At 39.9% G+C, this 13,638-nt stretch overlaps 1 protein-coding gene across 1 annotated transcript; it reads right to left on the bottom strand.

The window, feature by feature from the left end:
- Positions 1 to 3,063: 3,063 nt before the first annotated feature.
- On the bottom strand, positions 3,064 to 12,201 carry LOC113768683 (histone deacetylase 15). The gene is made up of 18 exons (XM_027313136.1): positions 12,001 to 12,201; positions 10,073 to 10,359; positions 9,772 to 9,948; positions 9,509 to 9,623; positions 9,180 to 9,256; positions 8,869 to 8,944; positions 8,669 to 8,733; positions 7,784 to 7,839; positions 7,491 to 7,614; positions 7,247 to 7,372; positions 7,055 to 7,105; positions 6,746 to 6,814; positions 6,537 to 6,645; positions 5,834 to 5,913; positions 4,734 to 4,816; positions 4,600 to 4,645; positions 3,975 to 4,146; positions 3,064 to 3,304 (listed from the first exon to the last, which is right to left on the bottom strand). Exons 2-18 carry the CDS (start codon positions 10,355 to 10,357, stop codon positions 3,192 to 3,194), a joined length of 1,824 nt encoding a protein of 607 aa, XP_027168937.1. The 5' UTR covers positions 10,358 to 10,359; positions 12,001 to 12,201; the 3' UTR covers positions 3,064 to 3,191.
- Positions 12,202 to 13,638: the final 1,437 nt, after the last annotated feature.

Raw genomic sequence — 13,638 nt, 5'->3', positions numbered from 1 at the left:
GGCTATGGAAGCGGTTCCATAGTGAAGACCCCGTCACCGCATTGACCGGAGCCTTTAATTGTTTACCTCTGCCATGAGGAGGCGGGAGTGCCGTGGTCACTCCTAGTGGCACCCCTTCTGGCACAGAAGAGGTGGAACCCGTAGCTGCGGTGGCCGAGCTGCTTTGGGCTGCCTTGGTGGGGGTGCTCTTCTCCACCGAAATCTTGGAAGACTGCCCTTGCGACTTCTTTTTGGGCGGAGGCGCCGATGTCTCGCCCGAGTTCTTCCTTTTCGATCTCTTTGCCACCTCGGCTGATCCCGAGGTGATGATGTCTGACAATTTGGTCGCTGCACAAGAAACAAATATTATTATGTGCTATAGCCGAGGTAAAAGGAAAGCCATGAAAGAAAAATTACAAGGTTTCTCAAGTTTAGTGGAAAAGAAGGAAGGCTTGTTAGGGGGCAGTAAAGCTCGGCTCATTCCCCCGTCGACCAGCACGGCTTCGGGGTAGTCCCAACTAAATATCCGAAGTCCCGACCCCATCAACTTCTGGAAGGACTCCTCCTCGTGGTCCCCCGCGGAAGGGTCGGCCTTCGATTTAATGGGCCTCCACCAAAATCCCCAAGGGAAGTCCCTGGCTGGGACGAAGATGAAGTCCCGTTTCCAGTTCTTTATCGAGGTGGGAGCCCCAATCACCAGCTTCGGGATGGTGTTGTTCCAGTTACAGATGTAGAACCATCCCTTATCCGTCCCGTGCGCCATGAGGGTATAGCATCGGCGGAAGAGATCCACAGTGGGGGTTACCTCTTGATGTCGGCACAGCATCTCGAAATCTACTAGGATGCGGACCGCGTTTGGGACGAGCTGAGTGATCCTTACGCCGAAGTGACGGAGCACGTCCCGGAAGAACCTTGACGGCGGCATCCTCAGCCCGGCCTCCAACTGTTGAAGATAGATGGCCACAGTGCCCATGGGGGGCTTCTCGGCCGAATCGTTCGGTCCGGACAATGTGATGAGATACCCCGGCCTGAAGGGATATTTTCTTATCACCTTCCCGGCCCTGTCTCTTCCCACGCGGCTCCTAAACATCGGCATCTTGCCAAAGTCAAGGTTGACAGCGTTCCTTGGGGCAACCGGCTCCAGCACTCCCTCGTCATGGGGCATTGCAGTTCCGAGGTCGGTATCGTATTCGACATCGGAACTGCCCTCGCTCATCTCTGATGACTCTGACCCCGATGCTGTCCCGGCCACTTCCTCCTCAGCTGATTCCCCCACATCAGTAGGTGCCGACCCCGCAGAGCTGGACGAAATCGCTTCTTCCAATGGGTCCGACCCCTCCTCGGCCTGATAGCTCGGTTTCAAGGTTTCCTTGTGGGTTTTAGCTGTTTTGGCCATGTGTGAATGATGAGATGAAAAGAAAAATACTTACTGTTGACTACGGAATCTGACGAAGTGGATGACTTCGGCTGAGATTTCGGCTGGCAGGACTCACTGACCTCGGCGACGCTCACGGATTTTGCAAGTCTGAGGCTGAAAGATAAAGTGATGGGCCATGCGGTGAAAAGGACCCCCTATTTATAGGGATCCGGGGAGAATCCGAAAAGGCGGCAAGAATGCGAAAAGACGTCCACGTTTAAATTCGAAAGACATCCTCTCTCTTCATTAATGACCCGTCCTTTCGACTGACACTCTGCACGAAACGTCCCACTACCTCACGACGTGACCACTCTGCTCACCACGTCCTATCAACTGACCGGCCTACGTGTCGCACCCACGAATCGTCAGGAACAGTGTCGGGCCTCCGACCCTGTACGACCTCGGTACAAGGAAGCCTCGGTACCTCCAGAACTCGGAGCTTCCGAGGCTTGGGGGGCTTATTGAGGGTGCTCACCTCGGCCTTCATGGGAATGCCGAGGTGATCTCACTTCCTCCCTCACACGAGCACGGTCTCGTGCTGAATATGGCCCCTGATCTCGGGCAAGCCCCTGGTCTACTGCCTAGATGATCCCTGCACCTCAGACTTCGACCTCGGCTGCACGCTGATGATGTCAAGCCACCTGACATCATCAGGGACCAGTGCTTTATCTGAAAAGCACTGATACTCTTAATGGCTACTACGTAGGACTCCCCGTCACCCTGCCCAAGCGGCTACAGTGTCAGAGTCAGACCTCCTGACAAGGAGCAGAGCCGTAATGGCAGAACATGGGTCCCACTAGCATGAGCCCTCTGTCCTGCCATCCACTCCCGCTCTATAAATGCCCCTCATGTACACCTAACAAGTAAGCATACTGTTCATTCACATATACAATTGCTTTTCTCTCGTTCTCATACTAACTTGATCGTCGGAGTGATCCCAGGGGAGAAGCCCCGCCATCCACTTCGGAGAAGTAAAGTCACCTCACCTCATTCGAGAGAGGACTGATTCAGGTCGGTCTAGTTACCCACCAAAAATCACCTCCTCAGTCACCGACACACTCCCCTTCCTCTCAAACAGCTTTTAAATTTTCTCTTCGAAATACTATAGAAGTTTGTTAGTTGACCCGAGGATCCAGGTGTAGCAAAATCCTAAGACGTGAAATAAAACTTCCCAAACCCAAGAAAATGCACATCGACACCATGCTGGCCTATGCCCATTTGCATCTTCCAACAAGAAGCCAGAAATCTTCTACCCAAAAATCTAATGCAGCTTTTTCTTACACCTAATTCATAAATTAGAGGGGAAAAAAGCCTCAAAATACTAATGTCCCACAGAAGAAAGATAAAGAAAATGAGTGGCATAATGAGCGATACCAGTTCTGCAATTCACGAAGATCTTTGACAACTGAGCTTTCATTCTCGATAGCTAGTAACCATAAAGCTAGCAATAAATTTCATTCACTCGCTTTACATTGTTACAACACTGACTTCTTTTGCTATCAAAATATTTGAGATGAATTATTTGAACATAAGCAGTACGAATTTGCCTGCATTAGTAGAAAGAAATAGAAGTGTGCTGATCTTATAATCTACCAAATGGCATTGTCATAAAGGTTGATATATGAGACGGATTAGAGCAAGCACGTATGTAGGAGGGAGCGAGAGAGAGAGCGGTAAAATTCAACATAATTTGCATTACTAGGAATCCATTTCCACAAAACTGCACAACCCTAATTTAGGTACTGAAGAAGTTACAAAGACAGGTCAGACTACGAAACACATGTACACTTGGCACCTATTTCACTTTAAATTGAAGCTGCTTGGACAGCACACGATAGAATAACCTCTTTCGCCCCCATCTCCACCAAACAGGCACCACTGCCTTTCGTCTCCTTTTTACCTGCTTCCCTGTGAAAAATGCCAAGGACAAGCCATTGAAATGACGGACCAAACATCCACACAAAACACGAGATTGAATACCAGCAAGTCACCGTCTTAGATACACAAATCTGATTCACAACTAGACCTTGTTTCAAAATATATCCCTGCACCAATCTCTGTCATTTAATTATTTCACTGGAGAAAAGAACAGGTATTTTTGCATTAGCAGCATCTCTCTCCCTTTCTCAGTTTTTACTGTTGATCATCTACTAAACGTCTTTTCTTTTGGGTACAAATAGTTTAGCAGAATTAGACGTGTCATCTCTCTATTACTGCTTTTATGCACGTGCACCTTGGATCATTTGGTAGAAGTGTCTTTGTAGCAGGACCAATGGTACCACTATAATATGTAGAAGAGAACCAGGGGGACAACAGATACATTGATATTGATCAAAAAGAAATTGATCAAAAAGAAGACTTCACCCTGTGAAGAGGACACATTGCAAGCCACTGAGATCCTAATTCCCTATTCCATGCCCGAATGCTCTAATTATCCACCTTCTCTTATATTGGTTTTAAATTACTTAACATTAGAACCAATGTATCCCAAAAGAAAAGTGCAAGAATACAACCACACATGAAAACAGATCTAAAACCGGAAGGCTGTTCCAAGATCTCAGGCAACAAACACACTAACCTGTGTCCTGAAAAGCATAAATTCCCCATCGTAACTGCAATTTCGAAAAGGTTGACTCTAGTGCAGGCCAATATTTTGTCTGAATTTTTAAAACTTCAAAAATGGTTCGCAACCCAGACTTGGAAGGAACAATATCATCCAAGTTGCACGCTGGACTTTCACCAAGCAAGACCTGCAACGTTTGAAGAAACTAAAGACACTCAAAACAGGAAGCAAGTAACGTATTAGAAAATTTAAGAAAAATATCTGGGAAGAATATTTCCGCAGCTGAAGCTGAAAGCTCAATGGTCCAACCATCTTGTTCACCACTATCAGACAAATGAGCTCGCATATAAAATTAAACAAATACAAGCATGAACTACATCTTTTTCTTAGTGTCATTAATAACCTAGATGATAATGATAAATTATTTGCCTGAAAACTGTACATTCAATGCTATTCCAGCATGATGTACCTAGGTGTTAATTTCTCCAACCTGACATGTATCTACAAAGACAACTCCAAACACCCAGTTAAGGTGTAGATGGATTATACCAAAAGTAGAATGTGGGATCATATCCAGCGGCAAAGTTAAAAGCATAACGATTAACTTAGTTGAACCAGTACCAACAATAAGATAATTTACCTTAATAACTGCAGTAGCAGAGCATGATATTGAACGAAGATTATAGCTGTAAAAGTTACAAGTGTTCAAGATCAATCATGACATTCAAATACGTGAAAAAAAAGACACGAACCCATGAACGTATAAAAACCAACCCGCCCTCAAGGATAACAAGTAACTTTCCACCAGAAAGAGCAGTCAGCATTTCTGTCATCTGTGCAAAGCCAGCAGGAGTCACCTAAGAAGATGAAACAATACAATCCAGTGAAATGATGAATCTTAGCCTACAGAAGCAATATCCTATCCTTTCTTGGATTCCTCGACTATAATTGCAGCATGTATTATAGTAGCATATGCAAAACCAAAAAGGCAATCAAGCAGCCAAGCTTTTGCAACACCACTCTCAATTAGAGTATTTGGCATAAAAATATTAAACATAAATAAATTATGAATTCTTTCCTTTTCCAGAAATGGTAAAATAAAACTTATGTGGAAGGAGGATTTAGTGAAGTATCATAACACAGCAGGAATCTCCATTGAGCTTAGTATAAAGAAAGTGAGAGACAGAAGAACCTTCATCTTTTTGTCTCAATGAAAAAACTTTGCAGCAACATCATATGCCAAATTTCAGCAACTTTTAGCAGGTCAACTAGTACAAGATGTTGAACAACAAACAAAATAAATCCTGATTAAGATGAATGATTCTGAAGCCACCTATTTTTAGGAGAAATGAAACACAGGGGAAGATGGGAAAATGATTAACAAGTTTGAGCTGTCCCAAAAATAGGGGAGGCAATGTAGAGTAGTTTCAGCAAAAGAGTGAAGGTCTCCTATACAACTTGCCTTATTCAACAAAATTTGTCTACAGAGAAAAGCAACCAGTTCAACTAAACTTCAATATCTAAAATATGATACAAAGATCAAAGCTATCAGCTTGAAGCTAATGCACAGAAAGATGATCTCAATTGAAACACTATCACTGTGAGACACTTTTTTTCTTATTTTAAACACCGCCAGTTTCTTATATTCTCAGAGTTTGACTGGCCAGCTTAAATGCATGCTAATTTAGCATATTGGAGTATCCCTGCTATTTTGATGATTCTGAACAGATAAGATTCGGTAGAGAATGGACTAATAGCAAATTTTAATGTGGCCCACCAATCAGCAAATATCTATTGTTGCAGTAGCCAAAAAAAGTAATTGATTATGAAGGGTAAAACAAAACAGATAATTTTGCCAAGAGAATATTTCTTACATCACAACATCCAAGGGGATCACCCCTTGCAGCATCAAATCCTGCAGAAATGATAGTAAAATCTGGGGCAAACTCAGACGCTGCAATAAAGTGTATTTCACGGAATATTAGACGATTTAAGGAAGTTAATAATGGCAAAAAAAATGAATAAAATGTACAACAAGATAAATGTGTGCAAACTGATAAGAAGAGGAAAAGGCACAATTACATCCCAATTGCATAATGTGGCAACAATGAGCCAAACCAAAGAGAAGCCAAGGAAAGAAGTGGAGGCAAAAACAAGTTCAGAAAAACTTTGATTCACAATTCAACATAATCCTAATTGGTATTAGACATCCAAAAACATGGTACAATATATTAACTTCTCTGGACATTTTACTTTTGTACGAGTGTGGTTAATGAAAATAACATATAAACAGATGCTAACTAAAGTGAAATGGTTCCTTGAACCCTTATCAAATCTAAAGAGAAGCTTACTCGAACAAATATCCACCTAATTTATGCTGTAATGGTAAGAACATAGAGACAACTGTCTCAGAAAAGCTGCTAGGCAGTATAATTTCAAGTTTTAATCATCTTGATCAAGAATACCTAGTCCACTAACCAATTGATAAAAAATGCAAACAAAAACTTCTTAAGAGTTACATTAATATGCCATATACGGTCTATTTTAAGGTGAGAGACAAAGAATCAGGTTATCAACCTATAGGAATCACAATATGTTGAAATGCATAAATATAGTCTTTATCGCCAACTCCCCGGCGACTCCAAGGAATATTGACACAATATCCTTCTGCACCCATGGTACCAACCTACAAAAGAGGGTATTTATTTCATACAATTACTGGCAATTCAACAATTACTGCAAATGGAGAATGAGAGACAAAACCAAACACACAGGGAATCAAATACCTCATCAGCAGCTCCAGTGCCAGGATAGAACTTTCCACCCTCGTGTCTATGCAGGGACACATACAAAACCTACATAGAGAGTAAAAGCCTTAGGACCTCAAACACCCATCAAATAAGAAACGAGTAAGCTTCCTTTTAGGCCTCGAACCCATGAAAACCAATTATCAAAACCCAATAAAATAAGGCAACAAGTACAAAATGGAGTAAGATGCCAGATGGAGTCCATAAATGATAATTTTGAAACTTTATCTGGCCTCAACATGAAGCATAAAAAAGTGTAGAATCTCATGTAATCCAAGGAGGACTGACCGATTTGCTCTGATCAAATATCTCTTGAGTGCCATTTCCGTGATGTACATCCTGTGTGATACAAAAGAGAATGAGGGTTCAGTAAATCATAGCAATTGTATTTCCAATTTATGACAGAACTGCAGTAATGACCATTCAAGGCTTATTAATAGTTCAACAGTGCAGTATGAATTCAAATACAACTGCCCTTACCCAGTCAACAATTAAGACCTTCTTAGCTCCTGCAGCTTGGGCTGCTGATGCAGCAATTGCTGCATTATTGTGAAGGCAGAACCCCATTGCCTGTTTCACACCAGCATGATGACCAGGAGGCCGAACCTGCGATCATGAGAGAGATTGAGAGAGACACAGAGAGAGAGAGTGTGTGCTCATAATATTTTCCTGTCAGATTTGTTAAGTTCATAAAACATTCCCAATAAATGCTAGATGTCCTTACCAGAGCAAAACCATTTTTTGCACGCCCTGAGAATATAGTAGAAGCCAGATCAGCACATAAACCTGCTGCTAGTCTGGCAGCACGAGCTGAATGTTCGTTTGCATATGTATCAGGAGTGAAGTAACTGCAAGGTCCAACCCAGTAAAAAGAAAGTAAAAATGCAACACCTTCATAAACCCACTTAGGCTTAATATAGACGTGAACCAGCCCATGGTTGAATGCATACAAGAAAGAAGAGAGAAGTAGATCTGGGAAAGAAGAGAAGAACTTAAAAAAAAAAAAAATCAACAAACCTGGCAAGCATACGGCTTGTGAGCTCCACAGCCTCAATGTTCTCTGGAGAGTGGATCTAAAACCTCCAAAAGGGACAAAATTAGCAACTATAATACCGTTAAAGAAAATTTTAAAACAATTAAATGAAAAAAGTTATTATTTCCCTCGCTTTTAATGTTCAAGATTATGCAACTACAGACACAGGCAACTGCTGTTATCAGAATGCCAGTTCATAGGTAACCTTCCACAAAGATTTTAACCAAAGTTCATGGATTGGCCATGACCATCAAATTCCAAATACTTGGCTTGATTCTTCCATGGGCCAAAAAAGAAAAAAAGGGGGGTAAATTCCACATACACCCCCTGTAGTTAACCGATTTTTAAGATACACTCTTGTGGTTTAAAAATGTCCACTTACACCCCATGTCCTTTGGATTTAAGTCGAAAACAAAATGAAATGGACTCTACTAGTTAAAACTTAACCATACACAATCCTATATTGCAAATGATTACTTGTTTCTAGTAATATCAAACCTCAGTAAGATTTTTCTTTTGAAAATGCACCAAGTGAACATTTCCAATAGTGATAATTTAAAGTTTTTTTTAGATTGCAAACGTTGATTTGGAGGTATTTGTTGCAGAAAAATATTATTAAGTCCTCACATAATCAGAATCAAGTAACCGGTTGCACTATTGGAGTGCGTATGTGAAATTTCCATTAGTGAACTCCATTTCTATAAGTTTTCACCTAAATTCAAAGCACAAGGGTTGTAATTGGACATTTTTGAACCACAAGGGGTGTATCTTATAAACCTTAACCACAGGGGATGTATGAGGAATTTGCCCCAAAGAAAAACCCATGTAATAGCAAAAATGACACAGGGAGTTTTGTCTAAATGTATTACCATTAGAAGTTCCTCTCGTGTAATCTCTCTAGCTAAAATTGGATGACATCTTCCAGGAAATATACCTAAAATAATGGAACTTTATTGAGAGAACTAACATGAATTGTAAAATTCAGTACTCCAAATCAGTGAAGATTTGAGCAAATTCCACATTTTCAACAATAAAACATTCAATAATTTGTATTACAAAATTTATGAACCTGCAGTAGCAAGGCTGGCAGCAATAGCCCGAAGACGATCTGGTCTTTCTGGATGCGGATGAGGCTTCATTTCAACCTTTCAAATAAAGAAAGAAAGAAACAAACATATATGTCAGACACCGCAAAAAGAGCATACAGTTGGGAGAGAAACTTTACGTCACATCCACTGACATGATCCTTAGACTGGAGAATAAACAAGTTCTTGAAGATTACAAGGTAAGAGGAAAAGGAATGAAAAGGCATAAAGTTATTTTTCAAATTAAAAAAAAAGGCATAAAAATCAAAATGATTGCAAGGTAAATGAACTGTACTTCTGCATGCAGCAGCATCCTCTCATCAAATCCTACTACAGTGGAGTTGTTTGGAGCAACATTCTGTGAACATGATCCTATATTGACAAGAAATTTGTGAAATTAATGTAACTCTTATGCTAAAACAAGACAATCATCAAATCCTATTAACAAAGTAGGAATGCTATTGCAAGTATTAGTATATGTAGTGAGATAACAAAAACAAGGTCACAAAACCCATATTTGACTCACAAGAACACAAATTATCAAGACAAGGTAATAGAAAATCCTAAACTACTCAGGAGGTTAAGGATAGAAATAAACATCAAGCAGAAGATCCAGAGAATAACCTTTGGAACTTTCAATTAATTCTGATCCGTTTGGATCAAGACTTTGCTCAGGCAAAAACGGAGAGGCATGAAACCCATGCCTAAGAATTCCAGATTCTCTATGTTCTCCACATACCTGCACAGAAAATGCCACGTTGAATCAAAAGCAGAAGCTACTTTGAACCCCAACTTGAGAAAACATTAACACATATACATTTCTCAAAGAAATAGAAATGGGAATAAGGATGAAAACATGTTTAACAATGTTAGCAGCTGAAGCATACATCACAGTGTACGACATCATCAAAGTTAACCATTGTACAGTTGACACAAAACCATTTTAAAACTTCGATGTTCTTCTCCAACGGATCCCAGTCACTATCATCATCATCATCGTCAAAATTATACTCTTTATTATAAATGTCTTCCAAAGTCATATCATTCTGCCTTTTTCCAGTTTTCTGCAGTAGATCACATAAAGAAAAAATTATCAGAAAAACCAGATGAGTTGATTAAGCAAGCAATGAGAACATAAATCGACTTTGAAGAGAACTTGTGAAGGTAGAGTCCCACTGTTTCACATACAGCTATTACATCTAGATGGGAGTTGGAATTGGAAGTAGCTGCTGAATCTCTTGTAGTGACTTCCAAGATGTCCACAGATTCTTCATCTGTATGGGTACGATTAGCACCAAATCCCAAAGAACTAACCTCTCCTAAACTTCCATTCAGGGGTTGACATAAAGTCTTTTCGCTTTGTCTGTGAAGGTTGTTCTCAGCTTCTCCATTTGTTAGATGATGATTAATTTGCAGAGTATCCGAGACCATCTTGTGTTCAGAGTTTATATGGCACTTATCCACCAATAACATTTCTTCACGAGAAGATAGCCATCAGTTAGAGAGATCCAAAAGGCTAAATAAAAAGGCACATAACTAAAAACAATACAAATAAAATGAAGATTGATAAGGGGAAGAGGAAACATCCATATGATCCAATTGAAGCAACCAACTATTGCATACACAAAACAAAAACAAGTGTCTTCTTTTTTTTTCTCCTACGAAACACCCAGATAATACAGAACAAGCCATGTTGAGTAGAGTCCAGAACAAGGTTCCCTCAGTGCTGGGGCTTAGAAAGGTCTAAATTCACATAGCCATAATGTCGACAAAAGAATCTCCTGTCTACATTCCCATGAATCCAAAATCCCCATTAAACACCTTTCTGCTGAACTAAACGACATTGATAACAAGTTCCACAAAGAAAATTAGTCAACATAAAAAAGCTCTTGAAACTGTACAAGTTGAACCAAATAGAAAGAAATTAACCCCAATTGCATACATTTCAACACTGTAAAAGTTGAAGTTTTCTGGGGAACAATCAACCAAATTTAACCAAAAAAACTGACATCAAAGAGAAAAAACCACCAGTATGTGTACATCATCAAATGTGAAGGATATCAAGATAGAAGTTCTACACTAATTAAATACTAAAATTCAACCCAACTGAATTAAAGCCAATACTTCACAATTTGCTGGCATCAACTCAACGAATCCTTTAGCTGTATGTAATACTTTTGCAACCACACACCCATAAACAGGCTGTTTAGAGTAAAATCACACAGACTAAAAGCAATAATAAAAGACAAGAAGAAGTACACCAACAGAAACAAGGGAAACCAGGACGAAAAAGGATGTCTTTGCAGTTAATAGTATAGTAAAATTTTAGAATATGAAGTTCATTTTCCCAATAATTTCAAAATGCTGTTCTTAGATGACTATTTCTACGCCTGCAAATCTTCAATTTGAAACTGTGGTACCATCCTGTTGATGACAACAGCAATTACAATGTGAATTATCAACCAGTATGGGGTGACCATTGCAATGTGATTGACCTCCATCTGGTCCTGGTCTACAAAGAACCAGGATAAACTTAGAGGAAAAAGTTGGTCTTTCAATTTTACAGCATATGCTATTGGACAAAGAACAAGTCACAAGTTATCATATTCAAAAACTAGACAATAAAGCCTACATGTCCAAAAATCTACTTCATCAAATCCATGAATATACATTGTCCAGAAAAGATCTGTTCTTGACCTTGATTGGGAAGATAAAATCACTGCATCGGAAAGATATTCTATGCTCAACCAAAAGGAGTACTATTTCAAAACTAAGCTTGTGTACATTTCTCCTCCTTGCAACGTGAACTTTTAATCCTTATACCAATTTTACTCCATTGTTTCTACAGATTTACTAGCAATTTTTAAGGCATAAAAATCGAACCTTTAAAAATTAAAAGCTAGATACTTTGACAATCTCAATCCCACTCCTAAAGTAACACCAATAACCAAAGAAAAAAACCGAAATAGACCACAATAACAATCCAAATATCCAATTTAATACCTAAAAATAACGTCCCGACTGTGTGATAAAAAATGTAGATACATATACAAATATGTACGAATAGTAAAAGAAATAAGTAAAAAAATTAAATTTTAAAGGCAAAGAAAAGTTACCTCAGATAGCGAACTGCATGGTTTTGATGGAAGGCAGAGAGCTGAATGAGCTTCTTTAAGTTCTCCTGTCAATGTTAAAATCGCGTCGGCCGGAAGGAGAAGAGCCACGGCGGTGGATGGTGGTCGGGGGGCCGAGCGACGGCCTTGGATTGCAGCGATAGAGGTCGGGTGTGAAAGGTTTTAGGGCTCCTGGGCTCGGGCTACGGGAAAGCCTCATAAAAATGGTAAAAAAAGAAAATTAACTAACTAAATTAACTTTCGAAAAAAAAATTAAGGGGGCGTTTGGTAAGAGGGTATCGGAATGGGGTTATGGAATAAACCCCATAACTCATGTTTGGTTTACTGGTATTGGAATTGAAATATTGGAATGATATCTAAAAATATGTCATTTCTCCATTCCTGACTAAGTTCGTGGGTTTTGTCCAAAACCCAAATCTTATTCCCGGTCCCTCTTCTTCCTCTCTTTTTCATTATTTCCGTCGCCTTTCTCTCCCCAATTCTCTGCCCTAATTACCCCTTAAAAACACGACAAGCTGGAGCTTTTGCCGTGGGAAGAAGAAAAAAAACGAATGAAAACCACATCTGTGCTACTAGAGAGGTACGCAAGTTTTCTTCTGTTTGTTTTCTTGTTCCAAGTTCTCTATTCTCCAAGTCCATAAACAAGAATAATTTGTGCAATAGTGGATCTTCTTCTGCTGATTCTCAATCTTCCATTTCCCTTGTAGATTGCTCCTTAAAAGGTTTGTATCTCTAGTTTCTTTAGATTTTTTGCTCTTGGGAGCAGTACGTACTATGCTTTCTGTACGGTCCGGCAAATCTGCACACTTTTCTTATTTTGTTTTCTCTTCTGATATTAGCAGTTAGCAGATCTTCATGATTCTTGAGCTTTAGTGCTTCTTTTTTGTGGGTTCTGGCTCTTTTTTGTTTTGTCTTCCGCTATTGACTTTGTGGGGTCAAAATGAAAATCATAGTTTATTCCATCATCTTCTTGAATGCTGATCTCAAATGCAACCCAAAAAATGCAAAAGAATCCAAAACCAATAAGCATCAGATTTGTATCAATAGGATGAAGTACGGATCTGCATCATATCACCAAAGGTTCCCCACTCGCAAATCGAATTGGAATTTAGGCGTTACTCAAACCATTGATTTTGTGAGTTGAGTTATCACTTGAAACCCACCTACTTCATATTGGTGCAAGATTAGAAGTGCAGACCGTGGAATATTATAAATTTGTTAAATAGCCTGAAACCCGCTTGCGGGTTTCCCCCTTATGTAAAATGACTAAAAGCTGCGTTTCTGTTCTATTTATATCAAACACATACTCTCAAACCCTCACCTGAAGGGTGAGGATGAGAGGGGAGGTTTGCTGGGCATCCTAGGGCCCTCCGATGGGCATGTGCAACTCAACGCAGCTTGCATGTAAAATTTTTTTTTTTTTAAGTAATTTGTTAAATAGCCTGCCTGAAACCCGCTTGCGGGTTTCCCCCTTATTTTCGTCTATTCACTCAGCTCCGTCTGTTTTGACGATTTTCGTCCACTTTTCAGGTTAATTCAAACCACGGGGTATCGACTGGTATGATATGAAACCACAGGGGGTTTTTATGTATGATTGCTTAACCACAGGGGGATTTTTTG

The sequence above is a fragment of the Coffea eugenioides genome, chromosome 4 (genome assembly GCF_003713205.1).
Source record: "Coffea eugenioides isolate CCC68of chromosome 4, Ceug_1.0, whole genome shotgun sequence".
In the NCBI taxonomy this organism is placed as follows: Eukaryota; Viridiplantae; Streptophyta; class Magnoliopsida; order Gentianales; family Rubiaceae; genus Coffea; species Coffea eugenioides.
This window is presented reverse-complemented; position numbering and strand designations above follow the sequence as displayed.

Bases quoted from the DNA above. Each gene is read 5' to 3' on its own strand.
- LOC113768683 (XM_027313136.1), bottom strand. From the start codon at position 10,357: ATGTTATTGGTGGATAAGTGCCATATAAACTCTGAACACAAGATGGTC. The intron at 8,734-8,868 runs GTTCATAAATTT...CCATTATTTTAG, and splicing joins TGCCAGCCTTGCTACTGCAG to GTATATTTCCTGGAAGATGT. The intron at 7,615-7,783 runs GTTTGTTGATTT...TGGACCTTGCAG, and splicing joins ACAAGCCGTATGCTTGCCAG to TTACTTCACTCCTGATACAT.